This window comes from Haemaphysalis longicornis, unplaced genomic scaffold, assembly GCF_048455015.1.
Source record: "Haemaphysalis longicornis isolate Haplotype H1 unplaced genomic scaffold, Haemaphysalis longicornis Haplotype H1 scaffold_1, whole genome shotgun sequence".
Lineage (NCBI taxonomy): Eukaryota > Metazoa > Arthropoda > Arachnida > Ixodida > Ixodidae > Haemaphysalis > Haemaphysalis longicornis.
This window is the reverse complement of record NW_027526203.1, coordinates 132,380,193-132,401,076: the sequence shown is the minus strand read 5'-3', so window position 1 is coordinate 132,401,076 and position 20,884 is coordinate 132,380,193. Positions and strand designations below refer to the sequence as shown.

Sequence of the window (20,884 nt, the reverse complement as noted above, 5' to 3'; positions counted from 1 at the left end):
CTAGTTTTGTTTGCCTTTTAGTTGTACTGCACACTGGGTTGGAGCATGCATGGCTGCACAAGGTTGTTAGCAGTGCAGTTCTGGGTTGGGTCAAACGCCCCAATTTTGTTTACAAGGGAAATGGGGATCCCCTAGGGTTGTGCTCTACCAAGAAAACGTGACGCGACAGTAAGTGCGGAAGAATGTTCATTTTTTTTTATAACCTGAGAGTCATTTCTTACAGCAAGTGGGCCTTTAAAAAACCTGCGAGTCATTTCTTATGGCAAACGCTTATTTTTTCCCTTGCAAGCAAAACACTCAATCCAGGGTCCAGCGCCCTCTAGTCATTTGACACTTTTGGAGGAGTACATTGGCATAAAACAGAAAAGAGTGGCAGATTCCTGACCTAGGTAGGCAGCAAGGTTAGGTACGATGGCCAAAGTGACAGTTGGGCTACTTTGTAGGTGTTCGTCTTGGTGCTCAAAGCACTTGGGAAAACAAGGACAAAGGACGAAACAGCCACTTGCTGGTTGAGTTGGGAGCCTGTAATCATCTGGCAGTCCACTTCAACAACCTATATGGATTAAAACGAAAGGTGCATTTCATTTTAATCTGTACTACAGGCTGCCCAGTGGCGTCAAAATTTGGCAGGTACCTTCTTTGCTAATCAGTGTCATGCCTTGTTAAATGTAGCTTGCATTGGCGTATCTGTTTTCCTGTCGTAATGATCCTTTGACAGAAGCAGAGTGCATGTCATCTTCAGGGTTCGGCCTGGTATTTTTCGTGTGGCAAGGATTTCTGAACCAACCGTGGAAGCAGCGGGGCTTGGCTCATTCACTCTGCATTAGCCTGCATTCCAGGATCCCCACACCGATGAGCTGAATAGGCCTGACGCGGGTTTACACAGCATAGTATTGCCTTTTTCCGACCCTGTGATTAGTTGGCAGTGCCTCATTGATGTCTTTTACCCTATTTGGGCAGTTGGCATCTGGGCTGTGCCCAAGGAGGGAGTTCAGCTATGCAAAAAAAAAAAATATTTGTGATTACCTTTTGGATTCATGTGCTGTCGAATTCATAGAGCAGCATTTCTATAATACTGTTTTGTGGTTTTCCTCTTTTCAGGCATACCAATGTCTGTACAAGCCTTGCTAGATGTTTTGCGAAAAATGTTTCAGTTGTCAGCAGAAATTTTTTAGTGTAAGAGCTTCCTTCGAAGTACAATTAAATTGTGTTGGTCTACGTAATCTTTTTTTTTTTTTTTTCGAATTTTTAATACCCACACAGCTCAAGGAAGCAGACATTGTGCACCCATTAGGGAATTGTGGGATTGTGACATCCTTGCACAAAAAGAGAGTGTGATCAAATGGAATGCGTGTAAACTGTATTGCTGTATGATGTTGCAGCAATGTTACATTACTAAACTGTACTGCGGACAAACGTAGTGCTCTGCGACTTTTTAAATAGTGCGCCGGGAGTGTTGCCCATTTGCTGGCCTGGAAGCGTCACCTGCTGGCCTCAAGCAGTCGGCTGACGTGCGTGCGGTGTGTGTTCAGGATTCTTGCAGGGCTCGCGAGTGCCAAGGATGTTGGGGAGCTGGCCTTCCAGGACTTCAAGACGGCATGGCCGCACATGCTCGTGTGAGTGTTGTCTCTGGTGGCCCACTGTCGTGCGTACCGTATTTTCGCACGTATAACCCGCCGTGCATATAACCCACACCCCCACTTTCCGTCGAGAAATAAAAAAAATATATATCCCCACGTATTGCCCACATATTTTATACATAAGAGGATGGACCAAATTTACTACTCAAGCAACATTACACATTTGTTTATGCAAAAGAACTTACCTAGCTGACTACGTAACTAGATCACTTGCCGCGTACATTTTTTCAGGTTGGTATATTGTTGAGCTGTCCATGAAAAATAAGCACTGTCAATGGGCTGACAGTGGCTTAGTCGCTATTACTGCTGTACGGGCGTCACGGCCCAACGCGCATTGCGGTGAAGCTGCGCCAAAGGAAATACCTCGCATATAATCCGCACCTCTACTTCACGTCTGAAATTTTCGCATTTTTGATGCGGGTTATACGTGCGATAATACGGTATGTTGGAACTTCCGTCTTCGGTGAAGGGGCCCGAGCACTTGGGCTGTCCAGCCCTACTTTTGCACAGCTAATTTGGCGATAGCGTTTAGCGGCCACTACAGATGGAAGGTCCCAGCTGATACTTGGGAAATTGAATATCGTATTGTTCACTTTCAGATATTCACACACCCCGATTTGGTGGTCATTGCAAGATTTTGTTATTGATCATACTACAGTGCAGACCGCTTATAATGTATGTCGCGGGGGCTGCAGAAATCGGCACTAAAAGTGGTACCGAACTATAAATGAAACATGCGTAACATACGCCCTACAACATCACAACCTACCTTTCAGTCATTCTATGTTTATCATCACTCAAACGAAGGACTCTTTAAAACAGAGGCACGGCCTTTTTTTTTTTTTTTTTATTCAACATCAGCCACTGCTGAACGGTCTTCGTCTTACAAAACAGGAGGGTGGCGTTAACTTACTTTATGTTTGTGTTTCGCAGGAGCATGCCTGTGTTTTGTAGTGTCTAACAGAACGGTTGCCACAGGGAGCGGAAAGCCCGGCTTATGCTGGTGGCAAGATGTAATAAAACACAAGCCGATTTTTTTTTTTTTCTTTATTTTCTTTTTTTTTAAACCCAGCCTTGTGTTTGCGATGCTGAAGGCAGTTGTTTATCAGCACAAGGTAAAAGGTAGTAGTGGAAACCTCTGGCATCACAGCTCACTATCTTCAGATTTTGAAAAGAGAAAGGGTGGTTGCTTATCTGCACAACGTTCCAAGTTACCATAGAAACAACTTACTGTGCACTCCGGTGCTTGCTATCTTCATAGGTGCGCCAAGAGTCAGGGCAGTTGTGGTTATCACGCGAGTGCCAAGAGAACACGCAAACTAAAGGATGCCTATTTGTTTTTGTTTGTCTAAGTTTGAGGAAAGCAGGGTGGGCGCGCCGCTGCATGCAATAGCTGATTCCTTTTTTTTTTTTTTTTTTGCGACCCTAAAGCGATGCCAAAGCTGCACCGGTTGGTCGACTCTCCAAAAATTTACACCATAAATGGTATTGTGCTTTGGGCAACCGCGTTGTAAACGGCATGCTTATGCATTTTATGTTATATCTGGTCCCACGTTATAAGTGGTTGCGTTATAAGTGGTCTACACTGTACTACATTGAATTTAAATACCCTTAAGCCTCCATTTTACGAAGCTCCTGATTTAACAAAGTTATTTGTGTGCCTTTGATAGATTCAGGTTCAACTGTAGTATCATGCGGAAATGTATTTATGGTGGGCACTTTCTGAGGGGTTGGGCTTGTTTCCTGCTTCTCGTGCACTGATCTTATGGAGGTTGCAGCTCTACAGAAAGGCTAGCAAGCTAGAGCACGAGAATGCAATCTACCGCTGGGGGTGTGGTTGACTCACCGGAAGGTGCCGGGAATGCACTCGGAGGCAGGCGGAGTGGACAACGTGAGCTTTGATCCGCGGTCCCAAATGTCCACTGTGTACAAAGCTTGGGCAGGACACCAGGTCTGCACACGCTCCTTAAGCCGAGGAGCAGGCAGCGAGACCATCAGCCACCCCGCAATGCTTGATCCAGGGAGGAAGGGGCAGGCTGGTGGAGTGGCCCCAAGCGGGGCGCACGCTGGAAACAGCTGGCTTTGCTGGGACTCGTGCTGGGCTCCACTTTTCAGCATCCCCGGGTAACATCCAGGCACCGCAGGCATTCAGTGCACAAGTAGCACAAGCGCAGGGGTGGCCCATGGTGCGGCTGGGAATGCTACAGGGCACTCTCTTGGGGGCAGGGGCCTGCTGTGTGCCATGCTGGTGGCCTTCCTGTGGATCGCCCTGATGCGCTGGCTGGCGGCGGTCATGGTCTGGCTCAGCATCATCGGCCTGCTGGTGCTCTTCTCCTTCGGTAGGTGGCTCCCTTCTGCTGCCTCGCTCAAATGTCCCGTTATCCGTGGCAGCACTACAGATGTGTGGATGGCCGGCCAGGCCCAGCCAGTAGCTGCCCACAGGGTGGGCCATGCTGCGCACTGTGGCGGGCAGTGTTTAGCAAGCCTTGCTGCCCACTAAGCCAGTCGTCGCATGACGTTGCCGCTGTTCTTTTCCTGCCAGTCAAGTTGCTTTTTTCTGCCCTGCAACTGTGAGTAAAACCAAGTGCCCTTTTTCGGGCATGCAAGGCTACAGAAGTGGCATCAGCTTGGAAGGGTACGCTGTGAGTCGATTCATACCTGCCCAGCTAGCTGGTTTGCTGTGCCGCTTGGTGGGCTTTTTGTTATAAGTAACAAGTGACGAGCTCAGAGGAGAAATGTGTGGGAACAGGGCAAGCAGTTCTTCTTAGTGGGTGGCCAGCATACGTGCACACTGCAGCCAAGCCATGCAGAAACCCAGGAGGTGCAGACTCTCTCCCTACCCTCGGCCACCCCGAGTCACGTGGCATGGCTTGCTCTACGTGACCTTTTGCTATGTAGGCGGGGCCAGTCCTGGCATAGTGCTGGACAATGTCCCCTTGCTCGTCACAAACTCCTCGCTTTCCTACTTAAACAGGTTAATGTGTGTGCATGTGGGTAGGAAGTTTTTCAAAGATTGGAAGCGCTAACACAACAAGGGCAAGTGAACAGACGCACACGAGCGCCTTGTGTGTGCCTACTTGCTTGTCCTTGTTGTGTTAGCGCTTCCAATCTTTGCCACATCCAGCCAACACACCCACACTAGCAACCTCGTGAAATTTTTGGGTGGAATCTTGGTATAACAATGTGGCTTGCTGATTTTGACAGTTTTGTGACACGGACGTACAGCTGTGCGTCGACATCCTGCTTCAACCGTTGTATTATGGCAGGAAAAGCACCTCTGTTGTCACCGTGGGGGGGCCAGTGTCCCAAAGTGAAATAAAGTTATTATTTTTCTCTCACATACTGCAGACCAAGTATAGTCTATGCAGGAGAAAGCAATGCAGTTCAAAAACCACCGTTTGCATGCACTGCGGTTCAAAATATATTCATATTTCCTGATACACTTGTGAGAAACACGCGACAAAAGTACAGACTCAGTCCAAGTGACAAGAACAAGTTACGTATACAGTTTTACCTCTGCATGTCAAGTGTAGGGTAATCATGGGGCAGAGCATTCCAATCAGAAACTGTTTTTGGAAAAACAGAATACTTGTAAATGTTAGTACGTGCAAATATAGGTGTAATGCTGCGGCCATGTTTATGATGTGAAGCCCTGGTCGTGTCCTTTGTTATGTAATCTTGAGCGTGCAATCTGGAAAAGTATTAGAGGCGGAAAAAGTTTAAGCGTGCAGTTTTCCTTCAATCAACCAGAAGTGCGAGATTCGCAAGGCCAACGGCGAATCCTTTGCATACAAAATCGGGCAGCCAATTGTTGTATTTTTTCTATTTTTTTTAACTGTATGGGGGTCCCACGCAGTGTTGGCGTAATCAAGAGGACGGACTATTGTTTTATTGCTTTATACGCTCCAAGTTTTAGTCAACTAGAAGGACGAACCAATTTGTTTTTTAAAAAGCCTAATTTGCTCCAGGCAGCAGAATATATGTCATCGATATGTGCTGTCCAGCTAAGTTTCGATGTGATTGTTACACCCAAGTTCTTGTATTTGTCTACTTGCCTGATATTGTAACCGCCTACATTGTAAGTAAATCCGAATTTTCGGGTTCTGTTACAGAGACATAAGTAGGCAGTATCTCGAAATTCATTACCATTTCCCATTCTTTTATATATTCTCACAAAAGTAAAATACAAAGGGAGAGTCACAAAAACAGCCATTGCATCCTGTCTCTGCCGCATTTCTTCTCCTAGAGTGGGGAAACCACCAAGCACTGCCCACGACTTGAGCAGGCTCTTTAAAAATATGTGCTGTTGCACCCATTGCTGAGCGCTGAAGAGCAGCGTCCTCGGCTGAGCCCCATCCATGTCCATTGCAGGCTCGTACTACAGCTTCAGCAAGTACGTGGAGCTGCGCAGCAGCTCTGACAGCGGCAGCGAGAACCTGGTGAAGACATTCGACGTGTCCCTCTCGTTCACCCAGAACCTGCGTGCCTACACGGCCAACAAGAACACCTGGCTCGTCCTGGGTGAGTGGTGCTTGCTCAGTGGGCCACTCGTTCCATTACTGGCCAGTGCAAGGAATCTCGCGCTGTGGACTCTATTCCATTTTTCCGTTTTCCGAATCACGTTTTTGTGGGATCCTCTTGATCAAGGGCTGATGTGAGAGGCATCCCTCTGTCGCGCTGCTGGCCTTCACCAACCAGATGTAAAAATGGGTTTCCTGAGCCTCCAGCACAGGCAATGTCCATATGGGCAGCCCCACAAAATTCACCTAGTGTCGGCAAGTGTGGGACTTTGGGTTTGACACTTTTGGCCCACTTGTGAATTGGTTTCACACTCATGACGTGCGCCTTGCCTTGTCCGACTCCACAGAGCTTGTTTTGTGAGAAGGCCCTGCTGGAAAAGTATGTTTAGACAAGCATCGGTGCGGGTCAGGGAAAAGGCTTCGTTGAGTGAGTGATGCGCAAAAAGTGTGCAAAAAGTTAAGGAATGCTGAAAGGTGCCAAAGCCCCCCATGTGCAAGTTTCCCAGCCCATGGTTGCCTGCAGCCGAGCAAGCTGCTGCTGCCTAGCCCTGTTCCACATTCGGTGTAGATTACGCCAAGAACCGGTGGACAGCGGCCTTTAGCGTTGGCACAGCTTCCCCTTTCTCATGGTGGGCCTGTAGAGTTGTGGCAAAGCTGCGTCGCGGATGGCTTGCCTCCTATGCAAGTTCTGTGTACCTTGGCTAGGAAGGGCAGTGGTTTGTTCAGGCAGTTGTGTCACTGGTGCTAAGTGGAATATTTTGCAGTTCCTTGGACAGGGTTGGGCGTTCCATGATTACCTCACTTTTACCAGGAGGCATGGCTCTGACGGAAGCGGGCATAGAGCTTGCAATTCTTTGAGAAGAATGGCTGGGATCTGTTCATCACATCTGAGGTGTCAGTGAGTGGGAAAATACACTGCTTGGATTCAAAACTTCGCATGCCTACTGGACCTCCTTGCCTCGACTTCAGCCGTGGGCACTGTAAGTTTGCCAAAACTGGACAGGGGGAAGTAGAGCAGTTGTGGCTGTTGCCTGGCTGTCCGCAAGGAAGACAAATGGGTGAAGCAGAATGAGGAACCAGTGGAAGCAGAAAAAAGTTGGCAGTGATTTGTTATGTGCACTTCAGTATAATGCAAACTTGGGCTAGTTGGTACATTACAAAGACGAAAACTGTGCATATAATGAGGACACAAGAGAAAACGACTAGACACACACCGCGCCCTGTGTGTCTGGTCGTCGTCTCTTGTGTCCTCGTTATATGTACGCGCAGTTTTCGTTTTCTTATGTGCACCCTTTGTCTCCACATTTGAGAAATGTGGTTCCTTCTGTTTTTTTAAGCCCTCAATAAACGTCTTCCTCGCCAGTAACAAGGCAAAGGGGTAGCTGGCGTGTGTGTGGGATAGTTGAGGGGAGCCAAAACATTTGTGGTGTGCAGATGGTGGAACGTTGTCGTGGCCAGCCTTGCAGCTGCACAGACTGAGGCTTTTCTTCAAAAAATTGCGGTGGAAAGTGTTGCCATTACCCAATGTCACTCTGCACAAGGAAATGTTTCTCTAATCCTCTTAAGATTCAGAGTAAGTGATGTCTGTCAAAAGGAAAAAAAAAAACTTTGAGGCCTCGTGCATGCCTTATGCCCCCCATATTCAGTAGACATATCATATTTGGAAATTATTACTACTCTGAGTGGAGTATTTTCTTGCTTTTAGAATATTGACAAAAATAAATCAATTAAATGATGTAATTTTTGATAAAAAAAACAGCAACTGTAGGCTAATGCAGTGCTACACAATTCTGCTGATTAATACTTGTTGAAGATGTCTGCCTCGGTGGCTTGCATTGAGCTTCTTGAAAAATTTAGCATGAAACTGAACTTGTCGAATGATGGGTTCAGCTTAGCAGCCGTTCGAGCATAATGCAATTTGTTTCCATCTGTTGGTTGCTGCCACCCTGCAGCTTTATGCCATGGGTTGGCAGAGGCAATGTTTTGTTGGTGGCCACAAGCCAGCAAGCGAAGTATGTGTCTTATCCCGAAAATTACTCACATTTCTCGCATGATTTAATACTCGCTGAAGGTTGAGCAGCTGGCACAGTGTATATGCTGCCGAATGACGCATTACCACCTACTGCTCGGGTTCAGGGGTACACAGGTTGGTAGTTTTGCGACATGCAAGTATGTTACGACGGTGCCTTGACCCTGCCTGTCGCTCTGCTGGGCAGTAAGCTCTGCCGCTGCCAATGCAAAGGCCTTTTGAGCGCGCATTCCAGATCCATCTGCCAATGCAGCACGCATGCAGGCTGGACTAGAAATGCCTCCAAGCCGACAAGTGAAATCCCTAGCAGCAGCACCAATCCGATTACCCACGATTGCAGTGCCATTTTCCACTCGAGGTAATGCTGAGAAAGTGGGGCGTCCCACACTTGGCCGGCACTGAGGTGCTTGTCAAGCATGGGGATCAGCTTGTCCGGGAGGCTCCAGGGAAATCATGCCACATGGGTGTCAGATGGCCCCTGCACGTGTGTCCCCTTTGTTTTCCTCTTTTGCTGCGCGCTGTGTTTCTTTGTTCTGCTAGTTTGGGCAGAAGGGCCCTGTGGACCCCGGGGGGCAAGCTGCTCAGCGGGGGGGCCACCGTTGCAGGCATTGCCTCGGCCGTTGTCCTGCTGGTCGTGCTGCTGCTGCTGGTGTTCCTCCGCAAGCGCATCGTCATTGCCATTGCCCTCATCAAGGAAGCCAGCAAGTGAGTGCCTTCACCCTCTTCGCACTGGAGAAGGATGGGGGGTGCCTGTGGTCTGGACGCAGCAGCCGGGGAAACAAAAGAAGGGGCGCAGATTCGGAGCGGGACAAAAACGTTCTGTGTGCAGTTTGGGTGTAATACCAACAGCCTAAGGGAAAGATCTTGCAGGGGCTTGGAATGAACTGCAGGACTATTCCACGAGAGATCAAACGCGCATGCACTGGCAGTTTTTGTTTTAACAGCGGAGCTGTTTAACACAGCCGTCCCGCTGGGTGTAGACAGTGTGGGGGCTACGGTGTTGGGTTCGATTCCCCGCCAAAAAAGTTTCTTTTTTTATCTTTTTTCAGAATGGAAACAATTTATTAAACACTTCAGTTTAGTAGTGCAAGATGCTCCTGGCAAAGGCCCTTAGACACGCATCGAACTTTATGTCTAACAACATCAACTGTCCCTTGGCATTGTTATTGTGGAGCCGAGTCCGCGGGAAGGGCCCACAAGCTTTTGAAGCATTTTCACTTGCCTCACCATGGGCTTTCCGAAGAGTTTGCTGATTACCAAATGCTTTAAACTGACCTCTTTGTTGTGAAGAGCAAAGACGTGTACTTCCTCCCAACGACGCTTAAGCTCAAGCATAGTCCGGTGGCGCTACAAAAAAAAAAAAAAAAAACGTCCTCTATTGCGAGGCACCCAGCATGACAATCATGCAGCGGCGTAGGTGAAGCCAAACCTCACCTAGCTGTGACGTCACTGCATTGACAGGGCGACACACATCGCCTCGTGACTCCGCGCCAAGCACATCGTTTACACTCTCGCAAAACATAGGTCGGTCGAAGAAGCATGTCATTCCCAAGGAAGAAGAGGCGCAGCCAGGGGTGAGACAGCTGCGCATATTGCGCAGTTTTGATACAAAGTTGTTTTCCTGCGCCAGGCTGCTCCAAAAGCTTGAAAATCGGAAAAATTGCGCCAAACTGCTCCAAAACAGTATGAGAGCCAAGGATTTGAACGCTCCCGTCAGTTTCAGTGGGCGAAAATGCTTTCTGACGGCATAATTTTTCAGCACCCCTAAGGTGATGGTGTTTGTAAAAGTTTAATTTATTGATCAATCAATAAAAAACGCATAAAATTGTCCCTGAAAGTTTTTTCGAAAGCGACAATGTCGTGGTGCACATGTTATATTCTGTACATTTTTAAAGCTTTTCCATCGAAAACCATCGCAAAGTCCTATATAAAAATACTAATGTTTACTGAGGCGACAAAACTTGTTCAAGCTGATGAAAAAACGGCAATTTTTGGAGCGCCATATCTCCGGAACGACATCACTGGGCGCCGCATTGGAAAACATGATCGGCGGGCGAAGCAGTTACTCGTGGTTCAGGCTAGTTCACTCTAGGTCAGGCAGAGTGCTATTTGAAGATTTCTACCGTGGTTTCGGTTATGGGGGTGGGTACATTTAGTTGTTTGATCTGTTACGGGAAGTTGCGCCGCTCGGAAGACTGAGTTCATCAAAAACAACGCGGTGCCCGCGAATTTGCCATGTTTCGGCCTTGAGTGTGAGGCGCGGTGCGTGCCTGAAGTGAAATTTCGGACTTATTGCGGTGTTATGAAACGCTGTTATTGCTGCCTTTGACAGCGAGCTTCCTCTGGTACAAGGAATACAAGGACTCTGGTAGAACATACTTTATCGAAAGGCTATTTCAGTGTTATTTACGTTCAAAACCGATGAAAAAGTGCACTCCCCCCCCCCTCGATTTGCCAAAAATTTGATTTTTTAGGCACATAAGCTGACATAATAAATGTCGTTCACTGCTCCAAATCAAGGTTCTTCTGCTCCAAAATCGAGATTTCGCTGCTCCAAAAACTGCTCCCAAATCGGATTCAGCTGTCTCACCCCTGGGCGCAGCACAAGCACCATTGTCTCGCGGCTCGAGAACATACGAGACAACTACGATCCAACCCCAAGTATCGCGCCAAAGCCTAGCGAAACCTAGTGAAACCAGAAGAAGCTAGGCCTACCCCGAGCTCCGCTGTTTCTTGAGCCTTGCACCAGAAGTGCAAGCTGCGCCAATTTTTTTTTTGAATTTTTTTTTTGCTTTTATGCCAATTTTTTATGAGTTTGTATTTTATGAGTTATGTGTGCATGCCAGATAATAGCCTGGAAATTAACTCCCTTTTCCCCTATCATGCATACTTTGAAAAAAAGTTTATATGCTGTAAGTGTTGTGCTGTTTTCGGTGGCTGCAGATTTTTCCAATTTTGCACGATATTTTTAACAGATGAAAGCACTCATTACTTAGTCAATAGAATGGGTAATACATATCCTAGGCTAGTTTTTCTCTTGTGTTTTGAGAACGTCAACATTTATTTTTAATTTCTCGGGGGGTCTATTTAGGTTTAGTTATGTGATGCACCGAATTATCAATTGGTTCCTCTTAGCATATTTTTTTCTCACTTTCTTTGTTAAGTTTCCCTTAGTTTTTTGTACGTCTATAGAGTCTTGTTTTGTGTGGAATGAAGTTAAACTTTTAACAGCTGGGGTGCGAAAGGGACCATGTCGCCTATCTCTGGTCTTCTCTGGGTTGTTTCTCAGTACTGTGATGGTGTTGTAATATCACGAACATTTATTTTTTATTTGTCTGAAGTCTATTTAAATGTAGCTATTTGAAGCATCACAGAGCATCAACTCTAGTTTTCTTTTAGTTATTTCTCTGTCAGTTTTTATGTTTTAATTATGGGATTATATATTTTCTAACTCATTGGAAAAGTGGTCAGTTCAGTATGATCAAAAGTTGAGTAAGAGCTGTTTGAACTTTTGTTTTTTGTCTTAACAGGAAATAAAAAATTGCAAATAAATGATGTTTCGCTCTGGAAATCTTCTCCCGAATAGCTTTTCACTGCTCCAGAACCCTTGTTTTATTGCTACAAAGCTGCTACAAAACAGCATGATTCCTGCTCCGTGCGCTGCTCTTCCGATTACATCAGAATAGTTGTAAGCGCAAAGCAAACCTTGAGCTTTGCACCAGTCAACAAAGAAAAAACAAATGCCTTGTGTGCGACCATCCTGTGTGCCCTTTTCCCCGATTCTGCTGCTGGTGACGTGTGTTCAAGACCAGACGCTGGACTGTTGCTCACTTTGATGCCCTCAATCTGCAGTGGTGATTAACTTGTAAGTGAGGGGTAATGTCAGCCGGGTATTCCCAACACATCTCTAAAAGGTGGCTTATCTATGGAAAATTAAAATATACGCAAAATTAACCCGCCACGGTGATTTTTCAACGAGTGCATAAATAAAAGTAAAAAGAATGGCGCACTCAATTTTATTCAAAATTTGGAAAGCAAGACTCATTTTACAGGAGAATAGCAGTGGGGGAAAATCATCATCGGCCCCTGCAGGATCCTGCGCCACCGAAATTCCCCGCACCGTCCCTCAGCTCAGCAAGATAGCATTGGGTCCATTGTTTATGGAGGCATGGCACGTGCACTGCATGCAGTGTGGCTGTCAGCCAAGCAATAACCGAAGAGCACGGCACTAAGCATCTGTGCAGAACAAGCGGGCAGGTCCTCTCCATACACTAGTGCCGATAGCGCTGGTCACAGCATGAGAACTGTTCCTGCTCCTTGTGCATGTTGCATGGCAGTGCCCAGTGCACCTCGGGGGACCGCCGCAGGTTTGGTCGCGAGTGGACGCACACGGGTGCTAAGTGAGAACAGGACCCTGTGAGGCAAATGCCCAACTTGTGAAGGGGCCCAGCTTGGTCATTTCACATGATAAAGTTCTAAGACTAACAGCTCTAAAAAATGAGTGCAAGTTAGTCCGGCTGTGTTTTGGAAGGCGGTCACGGTGCGGCTGTCTATTGCATTTTCAACACAAGTATAAGGTAGTGAGTAGTAGAAGAAGAAGAAAGTGATTGTTGGGGGTGTGGGGGAAGGGGAGATAGAGGCCAGTAACTGTCTGGCGTGATGCCGACACCTCAAGTGTCCGGAGGTAGTGAGTAATAGATGTCTTTTGGGTAGCATTTCGGCTGGCGTACCCGCAAATTTTCCCGCCGTTTTTTCGCGGGACTACCATGGTTGCCAGACCAGGACTGTCCTCCCCTTTACGGACTGCCTTTACGGGTCCCATACGTTTGTAGTACCTCCCATAGGGGTGAAGCGAAAAAAAAAAAAAAAAAGAACGAACCCGGGCCCGAGTCGCAAGCGCGCAGGGGTTTTGAACCAGAGCGGGCTGACAGATCCGCGGCCTTTACGGGCCCCAATACGTTTGTAGTACCTCCCGTGGGGACGAAGCGAAAAAATAACAAACCCGGGCTTGCGCCCGAGCCCGCAGCGAGAGCGCGCAGAGGTTTGTGACCAGAGCAGACTGACAGATCCGAGGCCTTTACGGGCCCCAAAACGTTTTGTAGTACCCGCGAATGTATGATGCGAGCTAATCAACAGAGGGCACTCCTGGTCTGGCAACCATGGTAGCCCCGCGAAAAAACGGCAGGAAAATTTGCGGGTACACCAGCCAAAATGCTGCCGTCTCTTGTGTCAATGGAATGTGATGTGAAAAATTGCAAATCTTGTCGGGAGTTTCTAACATCATTGACAGGCTCATTTTTGTCTTGCAAAGAGCGTGTCTTTTCATTCTGAGAAGCCCTGTGGCGGGGCCGGGGGGAGCATAAGAGCGAGAAGGGTGCCCAGAGCATGTTCCTTCCTGTGTGTGCAGAGCGGTGGCCCTGATGCCCTCGGCGCTGTTCTTCCCCCTGCTGCCGTACCTGCTGCACCTGCTGCTCTTTGCCTTCTGGGGCTCCGTGGCCGTGTATCCTTCGCACAGACCCCGCCGGGAACCATGGGGGGACGCACATTCAAAGGGGGCACTTCAGCCGCTGTGCCCCCTCCAAAACCTCCACTCATGCTTTCTGGAGAAAAAGCGTGGGACATTAAGTCCACGACTTCACCAGAGGCGGGATTGGTTAAAGGCCAACTGCACTCAGATTTCACCCCGGCCAAATTTACTATGAACGAACAGTACGTGCCACCAAATCGACTGGGGCATAACTGATAGCCCCATAAAATGCGTTGCTAATAAGTTATAAACGTTCAAATAGCGCCGTCGCCAGCGTACCATGCAGAGAGCTATAAAATGGAAGTGGCAATGTGGCCGGCCAGGTGTGTTTTCCTTCGGCCAGCCACGAGAACCGGTCGAGCTCTGATGGGCGCTTTTCTCCTAGGGTTGCTGCGTGGGGAAACGTTGCGTATGGATAGCCTCCAGCAGGTCGGCCGTTTGCAGCCGCTTCATCGCTGGCTGGGCCAGCTGCAATGTCACTTGTAATGGCCACGCTCTTGTCAGTTTCTGTTTCAAAATCGCTAATGTTTGACGGCTGTTTACACCGCAGATACGCGTATTTGAGCTGTCATATTTTGTATCCTGGAGTATTTTTAGGCAGACTATATGAAAATAAGGTTTTCAAGAGGTCAAAATTTTGAGTGCAGTTGGCATTTAAAGGAGCACTGACACCAATTTTCGGCGTTAATATTATTGCACACTTCGCTTCCTTCACTCAACAGAATACCCTGGCTGAAATATGAGCGGCCTGCGACGCGAAGAACATAGTTCAATTGGATCGCATTTATCGCGCCGACGGAGCAGCGCGCGGAGCGGCACTCAGCAAATGGACATCAGCGTGACATCACTCCAGGAGAGGAAAAAGAAGTGACGCGCAGCGCTCGCCAAAAACTCGTTACGTCACTTCACGCGCGCGGCCCCACGAGCGGCGAGCGGGCGCAACACCCTCTCAAGCGGGCACCTGTGACGTCCGCACAAAGCGGTGAGGTCAAACCGGGAGGCTGCCATATGCGCCGTTCGGGATGAAAGCGCGGGAATTTGAAACAAACGATTTTCAGGCCGTTCAATGTAATTAACTATCGCGCGCTGAAGTATTTGAAGTGCGGTTTCAGGTTCGCCAGACCATTAAGCATCGATAAAAGCAATAAAAGTGTAACATAAAATTTTCGTGTCAGTGCTCCTTTAAGAGTTGTTCTCTTCATGTGCATCATGTTCTCTTCTCAAGCATCGTCATGCTTGAGAAATCTCTGGTCATCATGAAAGTTTTGCTGGGCGCTGCAAGCTGGCGGGCTTATGCTCTGCAGCGCTAGTGATGTCAGCTTTTTATTGCTTTCTTGGTGTCCTATTCAATCACAGTTTCTTGGTGGCTGGTTGGTGACATTTTCTCGCGCCTGTAGTTTCATCTAATTTAGTAATTAGTGGGGATAGTATTAATAATGCTTAAATTTATTATCATTCATTATATGTAATAGTAATAATATTTGTACTATTAAAATGCACTCTTACTGAGAGTGTGGCCGTTTATAATGAATCTGTTCCTCCACTTTACATCCTTTTGTTTCTGGAGATCTGTTTCTTGGAGCGTCCTCTCAGCGTTCTGCAAAGGATGTCAGTATCAATTGCACAGTGAAAATTAATGAAAACGACACTGAATCCTTCGAGATGACAACACAGATTATTAGGAGTGTGCGAATAGAAACTTTTGCTTTCGAAGCAAATAATGATTTCGTTCAGGTAAGTGCAAATAGAAGTGAATATTTTCGAATCGAAGTGAATATTGAGCAGTTATTAGTATAACGAAGCTGAGGTGGAAGAGGCGTAAAATTAATTATTAAGAAAACTGATATTTACAATTTCTGAAGCATGCTTCAGTTACTAGCCTGAAAAAAAAAATAAAAGGCTCGTGTAAAAGGTATTGCAAACTTTTCATGTGGCTTAATTAAAACAAGTACACATAAGCTATCCTGCTGCTCTTAGCTGTATTGATACTAGATTTTACATGGGGGCAGCTTTCATATCTTGTGGGGACTTCAACAACATGTGCTTGACCTGCCGCGGTGGCTCAAAAGCTACGGCGTTGTGCTGTTTAGCCAAAGGGCTCGGGTTTTCCCAATCGCGTAGCTCCCAATCAAGACGCATCACAGATGTCAGGTTCACAAGCCTGATGAATAGCCAGAGCACACAGCGCAAGAAACTGTGGAAACTGGCTGTTCATCAGCCTTGTCAACTTGACATGTACGATTCATCTTCTGCAAACAGTGAAAAAAGAGAAAGCTGGTAGAAGCTGTTGATAAAAACAGTGCAAATACAGTCATGAAGCAAACAAGGGTTCAGAACTATTTCATAAATTCTGCGGGCAAAACATAAATTAGAATAAACCTTTTGCAACATGCTGTAGCATTCTTTCAAGCTTAATTTAGTCGTATGGTGCCCACATTGAACTAGGGGTTGATCAGTTAGTGAAAACAAGGTTCCCTGCTAATAAGAGAACCTCTCGTATAAGAGACTGGAACTGCTCCCCAGTACGTGTCTCTTATAAAGGGGTTCAACTGTATAATAAAATAAATTTGCGCATCTTTTGATTAGAAGACGTGGTGACTTGGAGACTATAGCAGTAACCACATGGAGCAATGTTTGCGAGCGACGCGACGAGCGATGCGGCGGGGATCCGCAATCTCGCGTCTCAATCGCTTGCCGAGGCAAACACATGAGAGCGATCGCGCGAGCAACGCGACGAGCGATCCCAATATTGCCGCACATCGCTCAATACGATTATCGAAGTACACAGGGCTGCTAGGTTTTTTTTATGTGCGGATTTGCCACGAAAACGGAAAATAAACGCGTATTTCAGCAAGCAGAGCATTGTACTCTTCTAGGATGCACTGTGCCTCCGTTGGCCCCTCCCCTCGATCTCTCCCAAAGCCGGAAGTTGCGCCCCTTACGGCTCTCCTATTGGCTAGTCGCTGAGGCCACTTCCGGTAGAGTGAACTAGAACACAGAGTGGTTCAATCAAGCTGCCAAAAATGAAGCAAAAACAGGGCATCGGAAGGCGAATCCCCTGAAGTCTTGTGATCGTCTCGCCGCCACACGGGGGTCAGTGGCAACGTCAGCTTCTGCATGGATAATTTAAAAACAAACGAACAAACAAATCAATATTTATAAATTTATATAGAAATATAAGCAGGCAAATAATTATTTACATAAATATTTGCACTTTATTATCAATACTGCGAAAGTGAAGAGAAAATCACTGTATTCTTGCGATGCCGTCATGCGGCGGCCACCCACAACTCTTGCGTCGTCTGCTACATGAACTTCTGCGTCGCGGAGCCATCGCATGGATGATACTGCACCTCGTGGCTTGAAGACAGCGCATACATGTTAAAAACCGGCGTGAAGCGAGTAGTCCTCTCGTCTAAAATATGAATCGGTAGCGCATCAGTTCGCCAAATATATGTTTCTTCGCCTAATCTACCCTCGGTTTTTACCGTTTGGTGAAAAGCGCTGCCGGGTTGTGACAAGCAACTCGCTGCATGAACACGCACTTATGAGGCGGAGATTCAGCAAATGTGACGTTGCATAGAACAAAAGCATGTATATGCATCGAGTTTCATACAATAATATTTGTATGAAACTCTATGTGTATAGGTAGGCGTAAATATGTATAAGATGAATTTGGTGCTAAGAAAATTGTGGTGCTGCCTTTTCTTTAATCACAAACTACAAATTTGCCCGTGATTGTCTGTTCCAAGGAAGCATGAACATTTATTTCACTGTCAAAGTATGACTATAGCATGTCGTGCCGAACAGAAAGTAAGTACTAAATGCCTATATAGTGACCCTTAAGCGTATTTACCCAAGGTTTCGTAGACAATAAAAGAAAAAAAATTAAAAAAAAGAAAGGTATAACACCATGGTGCTGGTGGGAATTGAACCCCGGCCTTGTGCGTGTCAAGCGAGTATTCTACCACTGCGCCACATTTGGAAGTCTTGCGGTCGCAGCGCCCCTAACGGATTTTACCCGTTTTTTGCTTCACTTTTGATGTATTGAAAGTATAGGCATTTGAACCGCTCTGTGTTCTAGTTCACTCTACTTCCGGGAGGTGAGCGACTTTTTCTGGCAACCCAGAACTGAAAGATTCGATAAGCGATTTCGTCCGCGGCGAAAAGGAGTTCGTTGATAGTCCCGTCGCTTCCCAAATCGCTTGCAAAATCACTCCATGTGGTTAGCGCTTATGACAGTACAAAGCTGGGCCTTCTTATCTAGAGAATGTTGACGTGGGGAGCTTGAGGCACGACTGCGGCAACTTGGGGAAGATTGAGGATGCAAAAAGAGGAACACCAAGCTTCTCCATCCCCAGCATCGTGTTGGCTGGGCCAATGCTGAGGAGATGAGAGGCACTTCCCAGCAGCTCCTTGCTCTTGCCGTTTAGCCGCATGTCACCAGAGCAGTGCGGGGAAGCCCGTCACCTGCAGTGGTGAGCGCCAGCGCATGTTTTAAAGACGATAGTCTTTCTTGGGCTACTTAAACCCCGAAATTTTGGTCTGTCTGTCTGTCTGTGGCTCGATTCAGCTACCCGGCCAAAGTGAAATGGACGCTGCGCAATAGTGTTATATACTCACACCCAAATCTAAAAGTCGAAGTCCGGTGTTAATGTTCATACTTGTCAACATTGTTGATCAAGAACAAGACATTACGCAAATATAAGGCAGCAAATCAATACATAAGGGATATTTGCAGTGTTCCTTTATTAAAAAAAGTCATAGATGCTTGATTTTTGCGAAATGAAATACTGCATCTACTGCAGAAAAAAAAAATTCACTCTGTCGCCTGCCCGCACTACTATAGCTTCTGGCGGCATTTTAAGAATTCAAGCGGCAATAGTTGCGAAAGGTTCCACTAGATAGGTTCCACGTTCTGCTTGCAACGCTTGTGGACTAGGGAAACGTGGTTCTATAAACGTTGATGTAGGGCGCCTCGATTCATGCGCGTCTCCGCCATACAGCAGCGCTGGCATCGAGGCACCCGGCCTGAAGTAGTGGTACGCGGTAAATTGAAGTTGACTTTCAGAAACCGTTAGTATGTTTACCGTGACGCAAGAGGGACAACATGAGAGGTGAGCTGGAAAGCAAAGGGAGGCATTTACTTGGCAAATGTCAACAAAGATGATCGCCTTTTGTCGACATTTGCAACGAAAAGAGCAGATACGCGGCCAGTTTTTTTTTTTTTTTTTAACTTGGAAATACTTTGAAAATTAGTTTGAAATTTTGAAATAGTGCTAGCCGAACTGAATAGCGTGTTACTTGCTTAAATATTCAAAAGTTCGCATATCCCTACAGATTACATGCCCTCCAAGAACCAAAAACAGGGACAACACACAGAGAAAACTCCCCAAAGAGCATTTTGTGTCACAAACAGAAGCGGACTGCGACATGAGTGCGTGCAGGTGTAAAAGGCTTCTAATAATCCAGTGCATGCTGCTCCCAGTCAAATCAAGGAAGTTCTGGGAAAGCATTGCGGAGAACTCGCTCGCGCCTACCAGTTCAGGTTTGGAGGGCCTTCCTTGTGGGGCCCAAAGACAGGTGCACCTTTTACAGTGAACTTGTGTTTCCTGAGGTGTGTCCCACACACGCTTTGCCGCAGACTGAGGGATGTCTACGTTTGTCACACAAGGCAGAAGTTTCGAGATGTGCCTAATCATGCACCTGCTGTGCTGGACCTCCCGAGTAGCTAGGCAGCCATTTTCACCCGTGCTTGTGGCAGGAAACAGCGCATGCTTTCCTGAATGGGAAGCCTTATTCCAGGAGCTATCTGGTGTTTTCCGTTCTCCACCGGAGTCATGAGCCGCCTGCCCAATGGCCACTGCACAAAACAAAACGCTTGTTACAGCTTGTTACAAACGTTTGTGCCACCAACAGTAGCAGGAGGGGAAGAGGGTGCGGAATACAGGAGCAACGATAGTGCACGCTGAGGAAGAGAGTGGGGAGTGGAGGGAGGCCCCTGAGTCGCTGTTACGCCCCCTGACGCAAGCGTGCCCAGCTACCTGGCCTCAAGCGGCAGGGCCGACTTCCGGTACATGAACGTCACGGGCAGCGCCATGATGGAGCAGAGCTGCAGCATGGAGGGCGGCAACGGGAGCGCGCAGGCGATAGCGTCGGGCATCAGTGGCCTGCGGTGCCAGTTCACGCAGTACGTGGCCAACCAGCACCTGTCGCGGCTGCAGATCTACAACTTCATCGGCCTCATCTGGGGCACCTTCTTCATCGTGGGCCTGGGCCAGGTGGCCCTGGCCGCCGCCTTTGCCTCCTACTACTGGGCCTTCCGCAAGCCCCAGGACGTGCCCTTCTTCGCCGTCCTCAACGGCCTCTGGATCACCGTCCGGTGGGTGCACCCGCCCTCCTGCTTCTCTGCGATCAGTGCAGCTCAGCACGTTGGGGCCAGGCACCGTGGGGTGACTGGGGGACGAGTGGCTGAAGCAGAGCCCAATCGAAGCTTTGTTGGCATACACTGCAGCCTCTCTCCACAAGTCATCTATACCCGCCACGGTGGCTTAGTGGCTAAGGCGTTGTGCTGCTGAGCACGAGGACGCGGGTTCGATTCCCGGCCGCAGCGGCTGCTTTTCTGATGGAGGCGAAAAGCAAAAATGCCCGTGTTTACAAGATTTCGGCGCACGTTAAAGATCCCCAGGTGGTCGAAATTAATCCAGAGCCCTCCACTACGGCACGCCTCATCGCCTGCGTTGCGTCGGCGCGTTAAACCCTACAATCAATCAATCAATCAATCAAGTCATCCATGTTTTGTTTGTGGTCGTAACTTTTCAACGGTGCAGTCTTGCGTGGGCTGGAGGGAGCTCTTGAGTTTCCCAACAACATTCATGTCGCACCAAAGGCTCGGGAGAATCTGGCCAGATGGACTCTGTCGTAATCTGGGGGCTTCTGTGTCAAATCTTCCTGCAATGTCCTGCGGCCAGTGGGGCAAGGGGGACCAGTGTCGAGGCCTTCCAGCTGTCTCACACACTGTGCTCAGCAGCGTAGTGAGGAGGTGCTGCTGGTTCTGGTGTGTGCAGCTTTCACCAGTTCCTGCATTTCAAGATCATTTTAAGACAGTAACTGACCCCTGCTTAGACCACGGCATCTGGTTAACTAAGCATGTTGATTGCAGCGGTGC

General features: G+C 47.6%; 1 protein-coding gene across 6 annotated transcripts in view; it reads left to right on the top strand.

Annotated features, from left to right (window-relative positions):
* The window catches only part of Ctl2 (Choline transporter-like 2), a 164,002-nt gene that overhangs the window by 125,165 nt on the left and 17,953 nt on the right, over positions 1-20,884 (top strand). For all 6 annotated transcript variants that reach the window (XM_077708674.1, XM_077708666.1, XM_077708701.1 and 3 more), the window contains 6 exons: positions 1,533-1,616; positions 3,867-3,979; positions 6,012-6,161; positions 8,795-8,894; positions 13,597-13,689; positions 19,757-20,098. In XM_077708674.1, the coding sequence (XP_077564800.1) occupies positions 1,533-1,616; positions 3,867-3,979; positions 6,012-6,161; positions 8,795-8,894; positions 13,597-13,689; positions 19,757-20,098 (882 nt within the window). The remainder of the gene's footprint in view (positions 1-1,532; positions 1,617-3,866; positions 3,980-6,011; positions 6,162-8,794; positions 8,895-13,596; positions 13,690-19,756; positions 20,099-20,884) is intronic.